This window comes from Dendropsophus ebraccatus, chromosome 3 (assembly GCF_027789765.1).
Source record: "Dendropsophus ebraccatus isolate aDenEbr1 chromosome 3, aDenEbr1.pat, whole genome shotgun sequence".
NCBI lineage: Eukaryota > Metazoa > Chordata > Amphibia > Anura > Hylidae > Dendropsophus > Dendropsophus ebraccatus.
The window spans coordinates 28,716,304-28,739,181 of NC_091456.1; the positions used below are offsets into that span (position 1 = coordinate 28,716,304).

At 43.8% G+C, this 22,878-nt stretch overlaps 1 protein-coding gene across 1 annotated transcript in view; it reads left to right on the plus strand.

Annotated features, from left to right (window-relative positions):
- PITPNB (phosphatidylinositol transfer protein beta) overlaps positions 1–22,878 on the plus strand; it is a 38,635-nt gene that overhangs the window by 6,690 nt on the left and 9,067 nt on the right. Inside the window, exons 2-7 of the mRNA XM_069961298.1 lie at positions 4,636–4,666; positions 7,835–7,980; positions 9,821–9,912; positions 16,330–16,337; positions 18,672–18,746; positions 18,877–18,960. Coding sequence (XP_069817399.1) covers positions 4,636–4,666; positions 7,835–7,980; positions 9,821–9,912; positions 16,330–16,337; positions 18,672–18,746; positions 18,877–18,960 — 436 coding nt within the window. The remainder of the gene's footprint in view (positions 1–4,635; positions 4,667–7,834; positions 7,981–9,820; positions 9,913–16,329; positions 16,338–18,671; positions 18,747–18,876; positions 18,961–22,878) is intronic.

Below are 22,878 nucleotides of genomic sequence, written 5' to 3' on the forward strand. Positions count from 1 at the left end.
ATGGAATATTATTTGGCTTAAAGGGGTTATCCAGCGCTACAAAAACATGGCCACTTTTCCCCCTACTCTTGTCTCCAGATTGGGTGGGGTTTCAAACTCATTTCCATTGAAGTAAATGGAGCATAATTGCAAACCGCACCTGACCTGGAGACGAGAGGGGGGGAAAGTGGCCATGTTTTTGTAGCGCTGGATAACCCCTTTAAATGCTGCAGTCAAATGTTAGCTGAGTGTTAAATGGGAAATGTGAAACACCATCCAAACATTTTTTTTTTTTTGGTGCATTCTGGCAGTTTAGCAAAATCGTAGCATGCTTTTTTTTTAAAGAAATAGTGGTGTTTTTCTTCCCATAGACATCTCTAGGGGGAAAAAGCCATATCTTTATTCATATAGCCATTTTTTCAATTGAAATCCTCACATGATGACAGAATCACATGACTTGTAAAAGAAACATTTTGAGTAGTTGATGAATGTGTGATCACTGTGGACCCCACACATGACCAGAACTGGGATCCTCAGCATCCTGTTTCTCCTTAGAGCTGTATTAGACGGCCCAATATTTAGAAGCGAGCAAGCGCTGACCTGTCAGGTGTAATAGTACCCTTAGGGCCCTATTACACGGAATGATAATCGGCCCTATCCCGGCGATTATTGCTCTGTGTAATAAACACAATGATCAGCCGATGACAACGATCATCGGCTGATCGTTGATATAGGTTTGGACCTATAATTGTCGAGTGCCGACCGCGCACCGCTACATGTAATAACGGTGCACGGTCGGCAGTTGACGATTTCCAAACTGTATACATTACCTATCCATGCTGCAGGGCTCCTCTTGCCCTCTGCTTCTTCCCGGGTCCCGTGCGCTCCAGCTTCAGAGCGGCCTGTGTGACATGACAGGCCGCTCAGCCAATCACAGGCTGGGACTGCTGCGGCCTGTCAGCTAAGATAGGCCGCTCTGAAGCTGGAGTGTGCGGGACCCGGGAAGAAGCACAGCGCAAGAGGAGCCCTGCAGCATGGATAGGTAATGTATACAGTGTAAGCAAGGCCTGCAAGGACATGGGTAACGATGTCCTTGCACCCCTTGTTAAACGATTATCGGGCCGTGTAATAGGCCCAGTAAACGAGCGTCGATCTAGCAGATTGTCAGACGACTGATTTAGGCCTCATTCACACATCAGTGTCAGTTTTTCCTGTCAGGAAATCCTGATCAGGAGGCCTTTAAAAGGCTTCAGGAAACCATCAGGATTTTCTGACACTGACCAGTTTTTATGTTCAGGAAACCATTAGTAGTGTCTTCAGGATTTCCTGAGGTGCATCAGGGTTTCCTGAGCTCCCATAGACTTCTATGGGGGCACCGTTCAGGAAACCCTGATGAAAATAGGACAGTTTCTATAATTTCCTGACCCATTTTCCTGAACGGACACCCTTCAGAGAAAATCCTGAAGGCTGTCATTGTTCAATGCAACCCTATAGGTCAGGAAATCCTGATGAGAAAAACGGACAGATTTTCCTGATGTGTGAAGGGGGCAGTCTGCTTAAGAACTCTGGGTGGGACATTTTTTCAATATGGGAGGGGGTGGGTGGAAACAAAACCCCTTCCACCCCCCCCCCACCCCCCCTTTCCGGCTCCAGTTTTCATGCTCACACTCCGCCGTTCCGGTCTCTTTCTGGTAGCGTCAAGCGATGTGAGGTGGCAGGCCCGCTTAGCCATTCAGCGGTCGAGACGGGACACCACTACTGCCGCTAAATGGCTGGGCAGGCTGCCACGTCGCGTCCCAAGTGGGAGATTTATCAAACATGGTGTAAAGTGAAACTGCTCAGTTGCCCCTAGCAACCAATCAGATTCCACCTTTCATTTTCCAAAGAGTCTGTGAGGAATTAAAGGTGGAATCTGATTGGTAGCTAGGGGCAACTGAGCCAGTTTCACTTTACACCATGTTTGATAAATCTCCCCCATGGAAACACATTTTTCTAGATGAAGTAGAGAAAAGAAAATATGAGAACACTTAACATTAAGGAAATACTTATCGATATTTATAATAATCAATACATAAGGCTAGGTTCACACTGCGTTTTCAGCATCCGTTTAACGGATCCGTTTTTTTTAACGTCCAGAAAAATAGGGTCATCAACGTTTTTTTGTCCGTTTTGGTCCGTCAAAAAAAACGGATCCTTTTTTTTTAATAATGGAAGTCAATGGAAAAACGGATGCACACAAATGAATCCGTTTTTTGCAATCCGTTTTTCATGCGTTTTTTGCAATAAACGGATGCTGAAAACGCAGTGTGAACCTAGTCTAAGCATCATGGAAATGTAGAAAATTACAGGAAATATTTGAATTGCGAAAATTCTAAAACCAGCTGACTTAGGACACCACCCTCTTGGCTAAATCTGGAGCTGTCACTGCAGACAATGGTGGAACGTCCTGCAGCCCAGGAAGCGCACAGTATAATCCTGTAGTCGTTTCTCAGGGAAGCCGACATCAGCATTATCCTAGATTGTTAGGTCAAGTGTGTCTAATGGGAGGCCACATCCAGCGAAAAATAACATCGGTTCTCACTCTGTCACCTTCCTGTCTGCAATTTTAAAATAACTTCTGGGCTTATTTGTTGTCTAAGACAATGTGGAGCCGCCATAGAATATGTGATAAATGAATCATTGTTCTCGGCCCCATCAGTTACTAGAATAGTGGTGTCAAACTTGCGGCCCTCCAGAAGTTGTAAAACTACAATTCCCATCATGCCTGGATAGCCAAAGCTAAAGCTTCTGCTGTCTAGGCATGATGGGAATTGTAGTTTTACAACAGCTGGAGGGCCTGAGTGTGACAGCTGCATACTAGAATGTGGTCTTTACTAAGGTGGGGGAACGTTAATTGAGTGGTGGTCACATAACCGCAACAGGTCAGTGAATCTGCGGTGGATCATATGTTTGGACACCGCTCAGTTGAAGGTCTCCCCCTGCAGTCATGTAGGGAGAAAGTCTGGAGGGCCTGGAACCTGTGTTTTAGTGACTATGTGGGGTAACCCCTTTAAGGTGGATTGTTGGGGGGGGGGGGGGGCTGCCAGGACATCTTCTATATGGTGGCGTGAAAGGGTACATGACTGTCACCCATGGGTGGGATGTCTCAGTGGTTTTAAGTATAACTTGGTGGTTGCATTACACCTGTTCTGAAAAATCACAGAGTCTGTTTTGGAATACAAAAAAAATATACAATACCACTTCTTGATGATGGCATTACAGTCATCTGGGTTCCTATGTCCTTTTTTTAATATTAAACGTTAGTTAGGGCCCTATTACACCGGACGATTATCGTGCAAAAAATCGTTAAAATTGTTCGAATTTAAACGATAGTCTTTCTGTCTAATAGCAGGCAACGATCGAAAAATCGTTCGTATGTCGTTGTTCGTTGATTTAGATCTGAACTTAAAATTATCGTTAATGGTTCGCTGTAATTCCACATTCGTTCGCTCAAGTTCCGCACTTGTTCACTAATCGTTCAGTGTAATTGCTCATTGTTCATTGTTTTGCTGGGATCAGATGGAGTAAACGATCATAGTAACGATAGCAATAACGACATAGTAACTAACGATTATCGTTCTGTGTAATATGGTAAACGATTTCAGGTTAACGATAAATAATCTTGTTTGCAATCGTTTATCGTTAGTCGTTATTCGTTAAAAATCGCTCCGTGTAATAGGACCCTAAGGCTGGGTTCTCACTGCAGTCCGATTTTTCATTAATTTATGCAAAAATAAACGGATGAAAAATGGATGCATTTGTGTGATGCATCTGTTTGCATGGATGCATCTGTTTTAATCCTGTTTTCCATTTAGGCTAGGTTCACACTACGTTTTTGCAATCTGTTTTTTTCATCCTTTTTGCAAAAAACATGAAAAAAAAAACTAATGCAATTGTGTGCATCCAATTTGATCCGTTTTTCCATTGACTTCCGTTATAAAAAAAAAGGGATCAAAACGGATTCGTTTTTTTTTAGCTTACACAAAAATGTAGTCAGCCTCATTTTGTGTCTGTTAAAAAAAAACATCCGTTTTGATCGTTGTTTTTTTTTTTTTTTTTTTACAATGAAAGTCAATGAAAAAAACGGATCAAAGCGGATGCACATAATTGCATCAGTTTTTTCATCTGTTTCTAGCCCCCCCCCCCCCCCCCCCCCCCCCAAAAAAAGACCGGGTTAAAAAAGCGGATTGCTAAAACGTAGTGTGAACCCAGCCTTACTTGCATTATAAAAAAAGGCTCAAAAACTGCTCAAGATGCACCCGTGTCTCATTTTGTGGTCTCATTCATCAGTTTTTTTTATCCTTTTTAAATAAAATTTATGATGGAAAAACAGACTGCAAAAATGCAGTGTGTGCTAGCCATGCATAGCTAGTATTGATGCTGAAGAATGAAACGTACAATTCTGGACCAGGTTGAATATGAGCGCCTCTCCAGCAGGAGACTTGGGACCCCCCATACATTATCGTCTCTCCTGTGCGGATAAGTCTATATGGTGGGACAGACCCTTTGGCCGTCACATTTCTTACCATACAGACTGTACATTACCTTGTAAATAGTTGTGAATTCTTACCATTATTTTCCTTTCTAAACAACTTTTATTTTTTTTTGTCTTTTCAGCCGAGTAGTTTTGCCGTGCTCCGTAGAAGAGGTAAGTGTTACCTATTTATTATCTGTCTTCCTTGTCTGGTATTTAGATTGTCACTAACCTTTCAGGATAAGCTGCCCATGTGCGTGCCCATTCATCTTATTTATTCCATAGAGCTGGGGGGTACATACAAAGACAAAAAACAGACTTTACAGAGATACATGGAGCCATCCAGTTAGCCATGAGGCGTGAAGGCCCTGCTCACAAGAGCTTACACTCTCATTATATTACACTTGCTAAAAGCTGCTGCAACCTGGAGGTGTCTGATCCTGCAGCGAACTATTACAACCCCATTCTTTGTTCATAGTCTTCTATGGGCAGCATTTAACTTGATCCATCAGTGAGTTGATTTATATCAAATTGTCAATTTCTAAGTGATCTATGAGTTTGAGGGAGAATGGAACCTGGTGAATTAAAAAGAAAAAAAAAAGTTTTTATGTATTCTTGGAGATCCAACCAAGATTTTTCCTTTTTGGAGGTTGCTTGGCTATGTCTTCAACCTGTTAAAGGGAACCAATCACACAGAATATGCCCCTAATGTTAAGGAAACGTGCTAGTACATCGCCCAGCACACTTCCCAAACATGCCTCCGTCCCCTCTTTGGTTATGCCGCAATCTTACATTTTTGAAGTCCCGCGCTGTATGGTAATAAGGTGTAAGTAGTCACGGTGAGCGTACGTAGTCATGGTGTGGGCGGCTGTAGTCATGGTCCTGGGCGGCTGTGAACGCTGTAATCACGCCCAGAGGGGCGTGATTGAAGGAGCTGGCTCTGCCGACGTCACACTGGGGACTGCGTTCACGTTGGCGGCGCTGCAACGTCATTAGCACGCTGCGCAAGCGCAGATCAGCAGCGTCTCCTCCTGCCGTACTGCGCATGCGCGGCGTGCTGAAGACGTCGCCGCGCCGCAGATGTGGAACGCATACCACGGGTGACGTCGGCAGAGCCAGCTCCTTCAATCACGCCCCTCTGGGCGTGACTACAGCGTTCACAGCCGCCCAGGACCATGACTACAGCCGCCCAGGACCATGACTACAGCCGCCCACACCATGACTACATACGCTCACCGTGACTACTTACACCTTATTACCATACAGCGCGGGACTTCAAAAATGTAAGATTGCGGCATAACCAAAGAGGGGACGGGGCATGTTTAGGAAGCGTGCTTTGCGATGTACCAGCACGTTTCCTTAACATTAGGGGCATATTCTGTGTGATTGGTTCCCTTTAAATTCTAAAAAAAAAACCTCTTGCTTGATCTGTACAGTAAATGCTGATGTAAAATGTGTCTCGCTAATGAAAAGTCGTCTATACTGATACTTTTACCCTTATTTAAAGCATCAGTATTATAGTGAATAGGAACATATGCGGGTCAGTTCTAGGTAGTATACCTGACACTATCGGCCTCCAATGATCTGTGGTACTAAGTGCTGTGTAATGGGTTTGGCTGCACTAGACACGTGTATTATTAGTGACGTGAGGACAGAATTATAGCTGAGACATCAAGGAAATATGTTAATTTGAGGGAAACATGTCTGTGCAACATCTTTCAAAGGGCTGGCCTGAAATGTGTGTGGTGTACCACAGGATTTACATCTCTGATGTGGAGATATTAAAGATCTGACATAAGATTAGATATTTATGTGACTATTGTTGTTATCCAGATAAGTGTTGTCACATGTAGTTGTTCTCTTTACTTTATATTTACTTTATATGATGTTAGTGTCACTGTCATTTCAGGGTCATTTTTCAGACAACAATAAATATCTATAGTACAAGCGATTTTAAGAAACTCTGTAATAGGTTTTGTTTACCAAAAGAGTTTCCTTCTGTTCTGAAAAAGCTGTTTTCCTAGCCGCCCCCCCCCCCCCCCCCCACTTCAGAAGAAGCAGGATTTCTGTGTCCATTATGTGTCTATGGAGAGGGGAGGGGCTTAGAGGAGTGAGTGAGCACGGAGCAGCCCTGCACAGCACAACACCCTGCAATCTTCTCTCAGCAAGTTCCTAGATAAGCACTGACCTTTCTTACCTCTGAATCCAGCATTTTAGGTGCCCAGACAGTCTACAAACAGCTGAACTTCATGTCACCTCTTCCTGCTCCCTCATCTCCCTCGGCCCCTCCCCCCTCCATAAGGATAGAATGGAGAGAGCAGAACCCGTCTTCACAGGCTTCTCTGTAATGAAGACGTGTTTGCCTGATAATGCACAGATAAGAAGTCAGGGGGGAGGCTTGGAAATAGTTTTTTGAGTACAGAAAGAGGCTTTTTGTCTAATAAAACCTATTATAGAGTTTCCTAAAATCGCCTGTACTACTGATTTCTGCAAAATAAAAAAAGACAGTTACACCATGTTGTCGTTAACAAACTTTAAGTGTATGTATAACCTCTTAATCTCTGTTTGCTATGAGACATCTTATACATTAGGGGGTCCTCCCACAATGGACTCCCAGCTCTGAAGGTCCTCATTTACTGTGTGCATTGAGTTAGGGCCCTATTGAGCCTAAGGATTATCGGCCCCCCTTGGGTGCATTTACACAGACAGATTTATCTGACAGGTTTTTGAAGCCAAAGCCAGGAACAGACTAAACAGAGAACTGGTCATTTTGAAAGCCTGCAATCTATCCCATTTTTAAATCCATTCCTGGCTTTGGCTTCAGAAATCTGTGTATTACCATTCGTCTGATAATCGTTTGGTTTAATAGATCATGTTAAAAGGCAACGATCAGCCAACATGCATGATGTCAGCTGATCGTTGCGTTAAAATATGACCTATCAAAACTACAACAATAGGGATGGTCTGCTAGCCATCGCTTTGTGTAATAGGAGCAGCAGCAGTAGACCGCCGTTATCTTCTGTAGGCCACCCTGAGGATTGAAGATGATCCAGGAAGCCCCTCCCGCTGTTCCCTGCTCGATGTCTGTGTCTGCGTGTTACAGCACAGACAGTGAGCGGGTAACGAGCAGCAAGCGAGCACTGACCTGACAGGTGGGGGCTTGCTTGCTCCTTAATATCGGGCCGTGTAGTACGTACGGCCCTTAGTTCATCCTGACTGACACTGGCACGTCACCCACTGTTTATAGCTTGTACACTTTTCATGTATTGATGATCACTGAGAATGACAGATGTTTGTCCATTCCATATATGACTTTTTTTTTTCCCCCTCTGCATTTTTCAGTATCAAGTTGGTCAGCTTTATTCTGTGGCAGAAGCTAGCAAAAATGAAACAGGGGGCGGCGAAGGAATTGAAGTTTTGAAGAATGAACCATATGAAAAAGATGGAGAAAAGGGTCAATATACACACAAAATCTACCATCTAAAAAGGTAAGCCTCCCCCTACAATCTCTGATTTATGGGGACGTGACCACATGGATGCCAGTGATTGGCTATAGCATCCTGTGAAGAGTGTATGAGACCCCTCCAGGGCACCTCTGCTGGGTACTATGGACTAGCCTGGTACTTGACTCATGCTGAGGGGTCAGTACAGATGTCGCAGAGTCAACAGTCAACCTTGGTGCAGTAACACATCTAGTTAATGTCCAAAAGCTCAGAAAAGTTTTAAGTGTAATAGTTAAAGTGTCACTGATGATTTATTTTTTTTGTAGAAATCAATAGTACAGGCAATTTTAACAAACTTTGTAATTGGGTTTATTAGGCAAATATGTCATTATCTGCATTCAAAAAGCCTTTCCCCAGGCCCACCCCCTCCTCTCTCCCCTTCACTGCTCATTATCAGGAAATCTCGACTTTTACATCATTCGAGCCCTGTGAAACCTATGGAGAGGGTAGGAGGGAGATTAGTCACCAGCAGAGAGCAGAGAACAATGGATTACACAGCGGGACCTGTGTGAAAGCTGATATTCAGAGGTCAAAGAGGTCAGTCAAGAGGTCAGTGCTGACTTCAGAGGAGATAGCCCGGTGACATAGCTGTAAATTAACTCTTTATTGTCCTGCTTTGATGCATTATCTCCCTCCACCCCTCCCCTCTCTATAGAAAACCATGAAGACAGGGGGGAGAGCTTCAAACTGCTTTCTCATGATAAAAATGCATTTTTCGGCTAATAAACCCAATAAGTTTCTTAAAATCGCCTGTACTATTGATTTCTGCAAAAAAAGATAAAATAAAACAACAGTGACACTATTCCAGCCTTATTGTTTTCTGTATATAGTAAGCTAGCCCAGTTGGAGTATGTTCACATGACAGATGTCCCTGAGAAAAATCCATTGTTGAATCTGTGGCAGAAATCGGAACTTTACTCTTCTGACTTCAGCCACAGATTTTCAGTATGTTTGCTGCAGATTTGTCTAGAGTTTTGAATGTGTGTCAGTCCTATTCAGTGGTGGTAAAGGGGTACTACAGCTGTATTGTATCCATCACGAACAAAGGGATAAAACTCTACTTTGTAATGAAGATTGGATACAAGCTTTCATCTGCATTGAGTGCTTGAATTAGTTTCCATGTTTGCTACGAGCTCCTTCCTGGCTGGTCCGTGCATTGCAGTGAGCTGATTTACTACAAATCCCCCCATGCATAGAATGGAGTCTATGACACAGGCGGAGACGCGTGCACCCACCACAGTCCCTGAGCTGCGGAATGCGCGATGGATTTTCCGTCGCCATTCCGTAGTGTGCACATACCCTTAGTGGAATAGGTCCAGCACTCCTGCAATCTGTCCTCCCCCCTTATCACAGTTTTCAAACCCAATGCAGGAGTTACAGATGAAACAGAATGTGGATAACCAAATCATTCATCTTGCTCTATGAGAGATGAATATTATTAATATGGATAGTTTTCATTCTGTGCGTCTCTAACTCCTTCTGTATGTTCAGCTTCCTCGGGCTGACATAAGATGCATTGGCATTGCCCTGTGGGTAATAATATTACAAGGCTCAGGTTTTATAATGAAGTGAGCAGAAAGGTCAATATCTCATCCCACTATGGAGAAGTCCAATTACATCCCAACGTCTGTATCAACAATGGCCTGACATTTCAGATGCATATCTCCAAATTCACTTGTGACATTGACAATTATAGGTCTATAGAAGCCTAATATTTATAGATGGGAAAATAGCCGTAATGAGAAACGACAGCTAAACCTGGCCTAAAATTGTTCTGTCCAGTGCCATGCAGACATGTAGTGATCGGATCTGTTTCTTTTCCCAGCAAAGTCCCTGGCTTCGTAAAGATGTTTGCTCCAGAGGGATCCTTGGTATTCCATGAAAAAGCCTGGAACGCTTATCCTTACTGTAGAACAAGTAAGCGGGGTTTTGTTTCTTGCGTCTTTTGTGGGAATTGCTATTTTACTTCATTTGCAAAACTCAAAGTTTCTCTTGTGTTAGCTTTCATAAGCTTGAACCATGAAGTCTTGGCCTATACATTTAGGGGAGCCACCTCCTGCCTGTTCTTTCTCATTAGCAGATACCTATCATTGTGTTATTTGCCTAAATCAGTAGTACATATAAATGTGCAATGCTTAAAGGGAATGTGAGGGCTGCGATCCATGTGTCTTAACTGCTGACACTGTTAGGTAACTGTTAGGTCAAGGAGACACATGGCACCTTTAGGACATACTTTATTGGGCTATACAAAAAGCTATTGAAAAGTTCCATTTGGCAGGTTTGCAGAACTTAAACATAAAGTTTGGTTTCTAAAATAGCTAAATGGTTGCAGGTGTTTAGCTGTTTCAATGGTGTTTAAAAAAAATTCACTTATTTATACTTACCTGTCCACACTACCCCTGTGTCCTCCTTCTGTAGTGTCCCCCACAGCTGCCCAAATCCTCTTTATCCAAACACTAACAGAGTGACAGCCCGCTCAGCCAATTACTGGCTTCGGTCAGGTCCCGCCTCAGTCAGGGATTGGCTGAGAGGGCTGAAGACATCAGGAGCGTGGACAGGTGAGAACCATTATTTTTTTTAACATATGCAACCACCATCTTTTTCTGAACTTGTTGCAAACTTTGAAGAAAGTTTGGTTCCAAACGAAATTGTGTTCGGGAAGTCCGGTTCGCTCAATTAGCCTGATGAAGACCTCCTCAGTCAGCAAAAAATCCATCTAGTGTAAAACTGTAAATGGGCAGTTGTATTTAGCTGCAGGGTTCTGTGTTTTTTTTTTTTTCATTCTTTTTCTCATTTTGTAAGACTACAAACTGTGAGAAGGGAGGAGGATCTGGAGGATGGGGCAAATTATACTGGTACTGCGTGCTTTATACCAGCACCATATGCTGTAATGGACATAGAAAGGGTGTACCAAGAAGACATCTAATACACAAGTTACATACAACATGCGTGGTTGCACTACATACAGTATTTTCTACAACAATTTCCCCTCCATGGGATTTTCCGGCACTCCCCTTGATGGTTGACGCTTTATAGATGCCCTCCATAGCAATATACGAAAAATTAAGATTACAAAAAATAGAAGCAGATTTGGAAAAAAAAAAAAAAAAAAAGACCAAGTTTTAGTATCTGGCTCTAATAAGGACATTTTGACGAAATATTCCCTTAAAACTACTTAGCAGATATACGTTATAAAACAGGAACAATATAGCTGAGCACCACAGACACAATGGTCCTGAGATTTATCGGCCTGACCTTGCACATGAGAAGCTTTGGGTAATTTCCCGCTAATATGGCGGTGTTGTGATTGTGGCGGTGGGGTGCCATGTTAGCAGTAATTCCAAACCTTCATGTTCCAGATAAAGAGTTTTACAGACGTTTAATCAGTGTCTTTCCAACAACGCCCCCCTCAGGATCAGGACATCACTGCTGCTTTCTCTCTATCTGGGTTTTCTGCAATCCATTATTTCCATCTTGACTTTCAAATAAAATTAAATAAAAAGATTTTAACCTTTACCTCCAGTATTTGTAGGTATTAATGCCAAGTCATTCAAGTCCCCAGCTTTATTGGGTTGCACTATTGGAGATGGGTAGACTAGAAGCAGACGCTTCACGAGCTTCGCAAATTTTCGGTCAAACTAGTTTTGATTCTGTTAGTCTCTCCCTGCTCTGCTGTAACTGCCTGCTGCCATCCTGCTCTCTCCTCCACACACAGCCCACTGGCCACCTTCGTTACCGAACCGCCTTATGTAGAGGGGGAGGGGCTGACATCACAGAGGGGCCTGCAGCTGATTGGATGGGCGCTAGGGTTTATGGTTTATCCCTTTCTCCTGCTCAGTGATGCTCCAGGCAGCATAAGGGGCCGCCATTTTTTTTTTTTTTTTGCGAATTTCCTTAACAAATCGGCGGGAAATCGCTTCGCAGAACGAAGCGAATTGACAGCGTGTTCTTAATTTGCAAGATTCACTCTGCTCATTTCTAGTTATGACCTTAATAGCATCTTATTGTGATTAAAGCTTTAGACCAGGCGTGGGGAACCTCCGGCCCGCAGGCCGCATCCGGCCCCTGAGACCTCCCGATGCGGCCCGCAGCTCCCCTGTGATGCGCGCCGCTCTGGAGGAGGAAGGAGCCGGCGCACACAGCATCCTCCTGTGTCTGTGACAGCTGGCGGACACAGGAGGATGCTGTCTGTGCCGGCTCCTTCCCCAGCAGAGCAGCGCGTGTCTTCAGTCTCCTGCAGGCCGCGCGCGATGATGTCATTTCATCGCGCGACGCCTGCAGGAGAAGACCGGCACAGAGGACCTGGGACAGAAGAGGACCTGGACAGCGTGGGAGCGGAGGTAAGGTAAGTGGGATGTTTATTTTTTTTATTTGGGGGTTAACTAGGCTACCAGGGACATGACTTGGGGGTTAACTAGACTACAAGGGGCATCACTGGGGGTTAACTACAATAGCAGGGGCATCACTGGGGGTTAACTACAATAGCAGGGGCATCACTGGAGGTTAACTACAATAGCAGGGGCATCACTGGAGGTTAACTACAATAGCAGGGGCATCACTGGGGGTTAACTACAATAGCAGGGGCACTAGGGGAACAATACTTTGCCTTGCCCTGGGTGCTGCAAACCCACACTACTAATTGCCGTGCACGGTATGCGGCCCTCAAATGATTTTATTAATGCCCGACCGGCCCTCGACATGGAAAAGGTTCCCCACCCCTGCTTTAGACTGTGAATAAATAAGTAAAATAAAAAGAAAAGGTGTCTGTTATTGCTGCATTTTAATTGACATCAATGGTATGCATTAAAGTCAATGGAATGACGTCCGCCCAATGCACACGTCATGGCAACATCGCCTTAGGCTGACTTGGATGGTTTTGTTGAGCCCTGGTTTGTACAGGCACTGCTGCAATTTTTCAAATTTTTTTAAAAGAAATCTACAGGGGTTGTGATCGCAAGGAGTTTTGCAACAAATGCGCTATACTGTATGTCAAAGTTGACAGCTGCATCTGATTTCTTGCTGTCAGCCATCCCTAGTGGTGGTGTTAATAAAAAGCCCCCTCCCCTAATAAAAGTTTGAATCACCCCCTTTTCAAATGTTATAAATAAAAATAAATAAACATGTTTGCTATCGGCCAAAATATTAATTAATCACATTCCTGATCTCGCACGGTAAACGGCGTCAGCGCAAAAAATCCCAAAGTGCAAAATTGCGCATTTTTGGTCGCATCAAATCCAGAAAAATTGTAATAAAAAGTGATCAAAAAGTCGCATATGCGCAATTAAGGTAAAGATCACACAGCCCCATAGATCAAAGAATAAAAGCGCTATAAGCCTGGGAATGGAGCGATTTTAAGGAACATATATTTGTTAACAATGGTTTGAATTTTTTACAAGCCATCAAATAAAATAAAAGTTATACATGCTACATATCGTTGTAATCGCAACGACTTGAGGAACATATATAACAAGTCAGTTTTACCCCAGGGCGAACGGCGTAAAAGCAAATCCCCCCCCCCCCCCCAATAAAAGAAATGTGTTTTTCTGTTTGTTTTTTTTTCAATTTCACCAGACATTCTGGTTTTGCAGTGTACTTTATGAAAAAAAATCAGCCTGTTATTGCAAAGTACAATTAGTGGCGCAGAAAATAAGGGCTCATGTGGGTCTCTAGGTGGAAAAATGCAAGTGCTATGGCCTTATATACACAAGGAGAAAAAAAATGCAAAAATTTTAATTGGCCCGGTCCTCTAAGGGTTAAAATACATCCTTTCCCATTATAAAAATAAAAATATGTAGAAAATAAACATATTGTAGTGTGCGGAATTGTCCGATCTATTAAGATGTTACATTATGCAATATAAATACAGCGACAGGTACACTTTAAACTACTCCAATAAGCGGTTTTAGCAGTGAATACCGTTACCTGTAACCACCAGTGTAGATTCCACTATATTGCTGTTACATGTCAGGCTGCAGAACCAGGGGACGTCACCTGTAATCTGTCTTTGTACTTATCTAGAGCTAGTTAAGTATTTTACTGTAATTATTGCTCTGGAATTCCGGCCATCTGTTACTCTGCCATTGAGAAGGTTTGTGTCAGCAGACTGGAGGAAGGCTACCTGTATAGTGATAGGTTAGAATTTCAAAATGTTCGCACAAGGCAATGCATGCTACATAGTTATGCACATTAGGGCATAAGGTATTTATAGGTATTTAAGTGACTATTTTGGCAATAAAGGGCCACTGTCATCATATTCTACATTAACCCCTTAGGTCTGTAGCCACCTTTTAGCATTAAAGGGGTAGTGCGGCAGTAAAAAATTATTCACAGACTAACACACATTACAAAGTTATACAACTTTGTAATGTATGTTATGTCTGTGAATGGCCCCCTTCTCCGTGTCCCACCACCCCCGCCCGTGTACCCAGAAGTGTGGTGCGCTATACTCACCTGTCACGTGCCGACACCAGTCTTCTATCTTCATTCAGCGACGTCTTCTTCGAGCGGACGGCGAACAGCTCCGACTGTTCCGAATGCCGGCCGCCCTCTGCAGCGTCATCCGATGCTCAGCCGCGATTGGCTGAGTATAACTGTGCTCAGCCAATCGCGGCTGAGCAGCTGATGAGGCAGCCGCGTCGTCAGCCGCGATTGGCTGAGCACAGTTGTGACGCGGCGTAGGGGGGACGGGCGGCAGCGAATCGGCCGTCCATCCGAAGATGACGTTTGGCACAAAATGGCGGACGACCCTCGACACGGATCAGGTAATGTATAATGCACCACACTTCCGGGTACACGGGTGGGGGTGGGGGGACACGGGGAACGGGGCGATTCACAGACATAACATACATTACAAAGTTGTATAACTTTGTAATGTGTGTTATTTTGTGAATAATTTCTGAGCGCCGCACTACCCCTTTAAAGGGGTACTCCGGCTATTTTTTCTTTCTTTCAAATCAACTGGTGTCAGAAAGTTTATATAGATTTGTAATTTACTTTAATTTAAAAATTGCAAGCCTTTTAGTACTTATCAGCTGCTGTATGTTCTGCAGGAAGTGGTGTATTCTTTCCAGTCTGACACACTGCTCTCCGCTGCCACCTCTGTCCATGTCAGGAACTGTCCAGAGCAGGAGATGTTTTCTATGGGGATTTGCTACTTCTCTGGACAGTTCCTGACATGGACAGAGGTGGCAGCAGGAAGCAGCACTGGAAAGAATACACCGCTTCCTTCAAGACATAAAGCAGCTGCTAAGTACTGCAAGACTGGAGATTTTTAAATGGAAGTAAACTATAAATCTGTATAACTTTCTGACGCCAGTTTATTTTATAGTAAAAAAATTTGGCTGGAGTACCCCTTTATGGTCTGGTTCTTTTTTGAGCTAATAACTTTGTGAAACTTACTTATCCAAGTGATTTGAAGAGAGTTTTTGGTTAATACGTTTGCCCTTTTTTGTGAAAAATTTTAAAATATAATGTAACAGAGAACCCAAGTTAGATAATTCACATTTACAATATATCTGCATTATTTGGTAAAGGACCTTTAACCACTTAGGATGTTATAGAGCTTTAGCAGCAAATTTTTGTAACTTCAAGTACACCAACATGGGCGACAATCGGGTAAAGCAACGGGACGGGGAGACTATTAGGTACAGCAAAGGTAATCGGGTACAGCAACAGGGGCGACAATCAGATACAGCAACAGGGGACGGGAAGACTATTAGGTACAGCAATGATCAGGGGATGAGGAGAGTGTTAGGTAGAGCGGTGACAATCAGGTACAGCAACAAGCAATGGGGAGACTATTAGGTACAACAATGATGAGGTGAGTGTGAAGTAAAGCAGTGACAATCAGGTACAGCAACAAGGGATAGGGAGACTATTAGGTACAGCAGCGACTATTGTGGTAGGAAGGGGTTAATTTGCCTTATGTGTGTATTCTCACGTTGCTGTTAAGTTCTCCCTTAAGTTCTCTCATCATACACAATGGAGAAGATCTGAGCCAGAAGAACATTTGTGTGGTTGATATAGCGTCTTATGATTCTATAATCTGGTTTTGTGATTGTGGTTTATATAGACAGGAAAATGAGGTTTTGGCTCCTGATAAGATGATATTCTCCTCATCGTATTTGTTTGTGTGGGTAATTTAGTGTAATCTTTGTATAAAATCACACCTGTATGCATCTTATACAAATGAGGTCTTTCCAGCTAGTTATTTTTTTTTCTGTGATTTTTATGCTGTCCATTGAAATTTCTAATCCTTCTTCCTTTTTTTTTTTTTTTTTTTTTTACCCCTCCCTCGTTTTCTGTTTATCCGCATTCCTATACTGGATGGATCAGTTGTAACGGTGAGTTTATACTTCAGTTTTTGTTATAGACCTGGGTAGCATTCTTGTTATATCTAAAATCAGTGGGAGGATAATGTATGGTCCATATAACAGTATACACCATTGTCTGGACTGAATGATGACCCCATGGGCCAAAGGTTTCCCACCTCTACACTGTTTTGGGCACCTACACATTCTATCTACGGGAAAAAAATTCCAGCAATATTGTAAAAGTTCAATCTCGGCACTCACCATAATGCTTCATAATTTGTATTGTAGAAAAAAATCCATCACAAGATACAACAGTGCCGAGATTGAACTTTTACAATATTGCTGGAATTTTTTTCTTACTGCCAGCACCACCCATAGACACAGAAGTGCCGTCTTAATAACTTTCCTATGTGGAAATTCCTGATCCTCCAGAGCATTTGAGGTCAGGCACTGATGTTGTAAAAAAAGAAAAAAAAAAAAAAACTAGCTCGCTGTATCCATTCTACTTGATCTGGGTTAAGTTCAGAGCTCACTGTGGGTCAGTAAAGTTGTTCTACAACAGATTAACCCAACCGTGTCTACATGTACCTTACCTGGGCACTGGGGCATGGTCATGCTGAGAAAGAATGGCCCCTGAGCCATGGATATCTCACACACTGAATTGTTTTATCAGCCATCATTTTTTTTAACCACTGAAAATACTGGGTACTTTTTTTTTGTTGTTGTTGCAAAATCCGCTACAGTAAATGCCATGACGTTATTTCCTCTCGCTTGGTGAGTGCAGCAGGATCCTCCGAAAGCGCTAGACCGCATTGTAAGTGTGTTACACTGCAGTCTACGGCACTTCTGGAAGTTCCATACTGCGGCTTGTGTCAGAAGAGGACCACCCACCCACAGGATTTTTTCAGGGGATCCTGCCTCGCTCGCCAAGTCAGGGGTACATTTCAAAAGTCTGTTACTTTACAGAAAGCTGCACAGTTTTGTTGGTGATTTGGCTTCTTTGCATTATTGGCTTATGCTGTAGGGTAAATTCACCTGGGGGGATCTGCCGCGAGTTTCACGCTGCTAATCCGCAGCTAATCCGCAATACACGTAAGTGCGTGTTCGATTCCTGGTAAATCGCATGTAGGTAGATTTAGATTTACCCGCAATTAAACACGCACTTGCATGTATTGCTGATTAGCTGCAGATTTTAAGCGTGAAACTCACGGCAGATCCGCCCGTGTGAATTTACCTGTAAGTAGCGTTATATCAACCTTTTTTTTTTTATTTTCCTTTTTTATTTGCTTTTATTTAGGCCACATTCTTGCAAGGGCTAATTTTTGAATTAAAAAGCTTTTGCACCAGGATGGGTCCCCTTTAGGGTCAGTTCACATGTACAGACTCTCAGTGTAAATCTCGCTGCGAGTCTGTCAGGTCCTGGCAGTTCACTGTTCACTGCTGCCGCCCGGCTCCTGCTCTGTATACATTACCTGTCCTCGCTGCACGGAGTCGCAGCGTACTGCTCTCCCGCCCGGCCAATCAGTGTGTTGCCCAGCCGCAGCCACTGATTGGCCGGGCGGGAGAGCAGTACGCCAGGACCCCGTGCAGCGAGGAGAGGTAATGTATACATAGCGGGAGTCGGGCGGCAGCAGAAGGGGTTAAAGTGACACTGTCACCCCCTTTGTGCATTCTGACATCTCTACACAGGTGTAAAGGGTAAATTTAGCGTTTTTCATATCTTATTTCATTTCATACGTCATGGTGTTTGTTCAAGTAAAAAATGTCCTTTTATCAACTGCAGATTGTATTAAGTGGGCGTAGCGCCACTTACCCCCGCCCACAACGGCACAGTTGGCCCCGCCCCATTGACACCCATTGGTTGGCCGTCGTAAAGGGGGTGGGGTCTAGACCTTTCGGCCAGCCAGTTCCAATGGCCAGCGAGGGAACGGGGACAACTGTGGCATTGTGGGTGGGGCTAAGTGGCGCTAATGCAGCGAGCCCCCGCCCACTTAACACAATCTGCAGTTGATAAAAGATGACTTTTTACTTGAACAAACACCATGACCTATGATATAAAATAAAGTATGAAAACCGCTAAATTTACCCTTTACACCTGTGTAGAGATGTCAGAATGCAAAAAGGAGGTGACAGTGTCACTTTAAGGGGCCAGCAGAATTACATACACGCAGCGGTCGTTCAGACTGCTGCGAATATGTAGTGACAGTGAACAGCCGTGACCTGACAGACTCGCTGCGAGTCTGTACGTGTGAACTGACCCTTAAATTTAGGCTTACCACCAGCACCACCAAGTGTTTTTTTTTTTTTTTTTACCCCCCTTCTCAATTTTATGCATATATAATTATGTATTTTATGTCTTTTTAGAATGAATATATGAAAGAAGACTTCTTTATTAAAATAGAGACTTGGCACAAACCAGACATGGGGACTCAAGAAAATGTAAGTCGTTTGTTTTATAAATATGTCTGATTGTTGTGACCTGCAGATACGTTATCTGTACTAAACTTCAGTTCTTCTAGTTATAATGTGCGAATACTAAAGGACTCACCTGTTCCTCCTCCTCCTCTAGGTACACTGTCTAGATCCCAATGTGTGGAAAACTGTTGAAGTGGTCCATATCGATATTGCAGATAGAAGCCAAGTAGAACCAGCAGTAAGTGATTTGCGGTATATAATATGGTAGTGTATTCACAAGTACTGTCATTTTCTGTCCGTGCATGGAACATGTGGAAGGGGACGGAATCGTGGAACTAGCACAGCCGCGCAGCAATGGTTTAAACTGATTAATGTAATACATATAATGACTCCTGATGCCAGAAGCTCCTTACTACGTTTTGTAGCGCATTGGGGGAAATTTATCAAACATGTTGTAAAGTGAAACTGGCTCAGTTGCCCCTAGCAACCAATCAGATTCCACCTTTCATTTTCCAAAGAGTCTGTGAGGAATGAAAGGTGGAATCTGATTGGTTGCTAGGGGCGACTGAGCCAGTTTCACTTTACACCATGTTTGATAAATCTCCCCCTTTATTCTTCAGGGGGAGCAGCAGGTCTCTGGGGAGCAGCATGGTCACTAATAGCCTCCAGCTGCTGGTAGGTGGCCCAGAGCTGCAACTGTGAGAGTCCCGGGAGAGCGCCCCCTGCTGGGTCCAGTGCAGCAGAGGATCTCCGCTTCACCCCCGCTGCCTGCACAGAAGAGAAGATCCCCCGGCCATGGCTGTTACTGTGTGAAGCAATACAGTTGCTGCCTTATACACCATATCTGAGGCTACCTGTAGGGATAAAGGAAAGTTTTTTTGTTTATTTGGCAAAAAGAAAATAATAGAAATTTGAATTGATAGGTTTACAAGAGCATAGTTCTACTGCAAAGGAGTTTTCCTGAGATAAAAACATTGCTGGTTTACCAGATCTATAGAGACTGACTGCTGATCTGTTATGTCCGGGAGTAGTGCACAGCGTCCTCTTCTTTAAGGCCTATGCTGTGTAATACAAGTACGTTGCCTCCTTACTGACCGCACACAGAAGCCGCTGGTCACAGATGCAGCACAGTAGGACCAGTGTAAGCGGAAAGGCAGAATAAAGATCAGAGACGTGTGTTTCATTTGGTGTGCGCTCATGAGGCCAATAACACAGGCCGATGGACACTACTGATCACTCGTCCCCCAAAGAGTTTGCAGTACGTTGGCTACACATCCCTGTTTTCATGCACGTATAAATTATCAGTGGCCTGTTTACATTGGGCAGTGGTTGGCTTCATATATTTATTTGTTGCCAATCATCAGCCCATAAAGACGCACCTTGACTGTTTGTTTACTTGAACCAGGTATCAAAAACTGAAGAATATTTGGACTGCACAAGGGTTGAAGAAAGGGGCTTTTTACTATTCCAGGGATGTCTCTGCTGACCTCTAGTGGCCACAATGAGAATTACAAAGTTGCCAAGGGGAAAAAAAAACCTGGAACTTTAAATGTGTTGCGTTAAAAAAAATAATTAAAATAGTCACCACCTGGTTAGGAGTCAAGTCTAACCTCAATTATTTGTTAGAAACAATACAGTAACCTGGAAATCAGCTTATTCCTTCTTATTCCTCAGTACAATGGTAGGTTTATGTATAAGTGAAAGGGTTACTAAATGTTCCTGTGAGAAGACACCACATATCAGAACTCTAGTAATACAGTTTAACCCAGTGGAACTTGTTTTATCGATTGTAAGTGGCAGTCTTCAGCTTGTATTATAACAGCATTAAAACAAAGACCAATAACATGGGTTGTATACCCCAACAAAAAATGTCAATGTCTCAATAACTTCTCACGTGCCCTTGAACATAGGACATTACATGCTGTTCACAAGTCATCTTATTGTCTGCTGAGGCCTAGCATTCCACTCTTACCTCTGGGGTATGGAGTTAGAAGCCTTTGCACAGCATTTCAGCTAATCCCATAGGTTTTCTATAGGATTCAGGTCTGGAGGAAGTACAGGCCACTCCGTGCGAGGTCCCCCTGTCTCCAGCAGCCGTTCCCTAATGATGAGACCTCGATAACCTGGAGCATTGTCCTCCATGAAGATGAGAGATTAGGCGGCTGTGGTGTTTGTGCAGAGGCTCAATGACTGGATTCTTAATGATATTGAAGTAGTATGGGCTTGTCACTGTATCACAGTTCTGTAATGACTAGATACATCTGCCCTGACTAACACCACCACCACCAAAGGCAACAGTGGCTGGTGCATAGTTCTCTCCTACACTGGACGTGGGACCTTCTGTTCACTGATGAAAGTCTATTCACACTGCGCAGAAATGATGGGCGCTAACTGAGACGTCAGGGAAAGGGATATGCATCTGCCACTGTTGCCTTTGATGTAGGATCTTTAAAGGAGAAGTCTAGTGAAAATTTTTATTAAAGTATTGTATTGCCCCCCAAAAGTTATACAAATCACCAATATACACTTACTACTGCATCAAGGCTTCACTTCCTGGATAAACATGGTGATGTCACTTCCTGGATAAACATGGTGATGTCACTTCCTGGATAAACATGGTGATGTCACTTCCTGGATAAACATGGTGATGTCACGCCCCGACTCCCAGAGCTGTGCTGGCTGTGGCTGCTGGGGAGGATGATGGCAGAGGGATTCTCAGTGTCCCTCCAGTGCCCTGTATCCCTCAATGTCCACCTGCCATCATCCTCTCCAGCAGCCACAGCCCGCACGGCTCTGGGAGTCGGGGCGTGACATTATCATGTTGTCCAGGAAGTGGCGCCGCCAAGTTGTCCAGGAAGTGGCGCCGCCAAGTTGTCCAGGAAGTGGCGCCGCCAAGTTGTCCAGGAAGGGGCGCCGCCAAGTTGTCCAGGAAGTGGCGCCGCCAAGTTGTCCAGGAAGTGGCGCCGCCACGTTGTCCAGGAAGTGGCGCCGCCACGTTGTCCAGGAAGTGGCGCCGCCACGTTGTCCAGGAAGTGGCGCCGCCACGTTGTCCAGGAAGTGGCGCCGCCACGTTGTCCAGGAAGTGGCGCCGCCACGTTGTCCAGGAAGTGGCGCCGCCACGTTGTCCAGGAAGTGGCGCCTTGATGCAGTAGTAAGTGCAGTGAATAAAGCACTCTATAAGCATTTCCCATAATAAGTGTATATTGGTGATTTGTATAACGTTTGGGCGGCAATACAACACTTTAATAAAATTTTTGGCTGGACTTCTCCTTTAAGTGTATTTGTAATTTCGGGAGACCTGTCTGGATGCACTGTCCTGTGTATGTATATGAGACGCAGGACTATATCTGGCCACTAGTATATGCCTGTTTTCCACCTTGTTACCCCCCTGCAAACTCCATCTCGGTGCCTGCTTTTCCTATGTTCAGCTGCAGTGTAGATGCAGTCTAGTCTCTGTGCTTCCTCCTATACACTATATAGTCACTAAACACAACATCTTGCAAACCTACCTCTCTGTTGTAAGCCTTTAGAAGTTCCCAGACCAGCATGGAGCAGTTTAACATGTGAATACAGGGGGAGATTTATCAAACTTGGTGTAAAGTGAAATTGGCTCAGCTGCCACTAGCAACCAATCAGATTCCACCTTCCATTTTCCAAAGAGTCTGTAAGGAATGAAAGGTGGAATCTGATTGGTTGCTAGGGGAAACTGAGCCAGTTTTACCTTACACCATAATGGGCAGTGCAAACCAGTCTTCACTCTTTTTCTCTGTAGTGTAGATGACTTTGCCTTGACAATAAACAGATAAGAAGCGAGAGGGGGAGATGGGAAAACTTCCTCGTGAGTACAGAAGGAAGCTCTTTTGCCCAATTTTAAGTAATTTTAAGTAACTTTGTAATAGGCTTTCTATTACAAAGTTACTTAAAATTACTTGTACTATTGATTTCTGCAAAGTGGTTTGAATAGTCAGTTACACTTTTAAGGCCATGTCCACATGGAGTAAGACAATGGACGTTATTTGACACAGCCGTGTCAAACGATGGACGTTGTCTTACCTGCGTCACCCAGCCAATACTGCAGTATCGGACGGATGAACATCACTTTATTCAAATTGGAATGCGGACACATTTGGGTGTGCCTGCACTCCAATTGGCCATA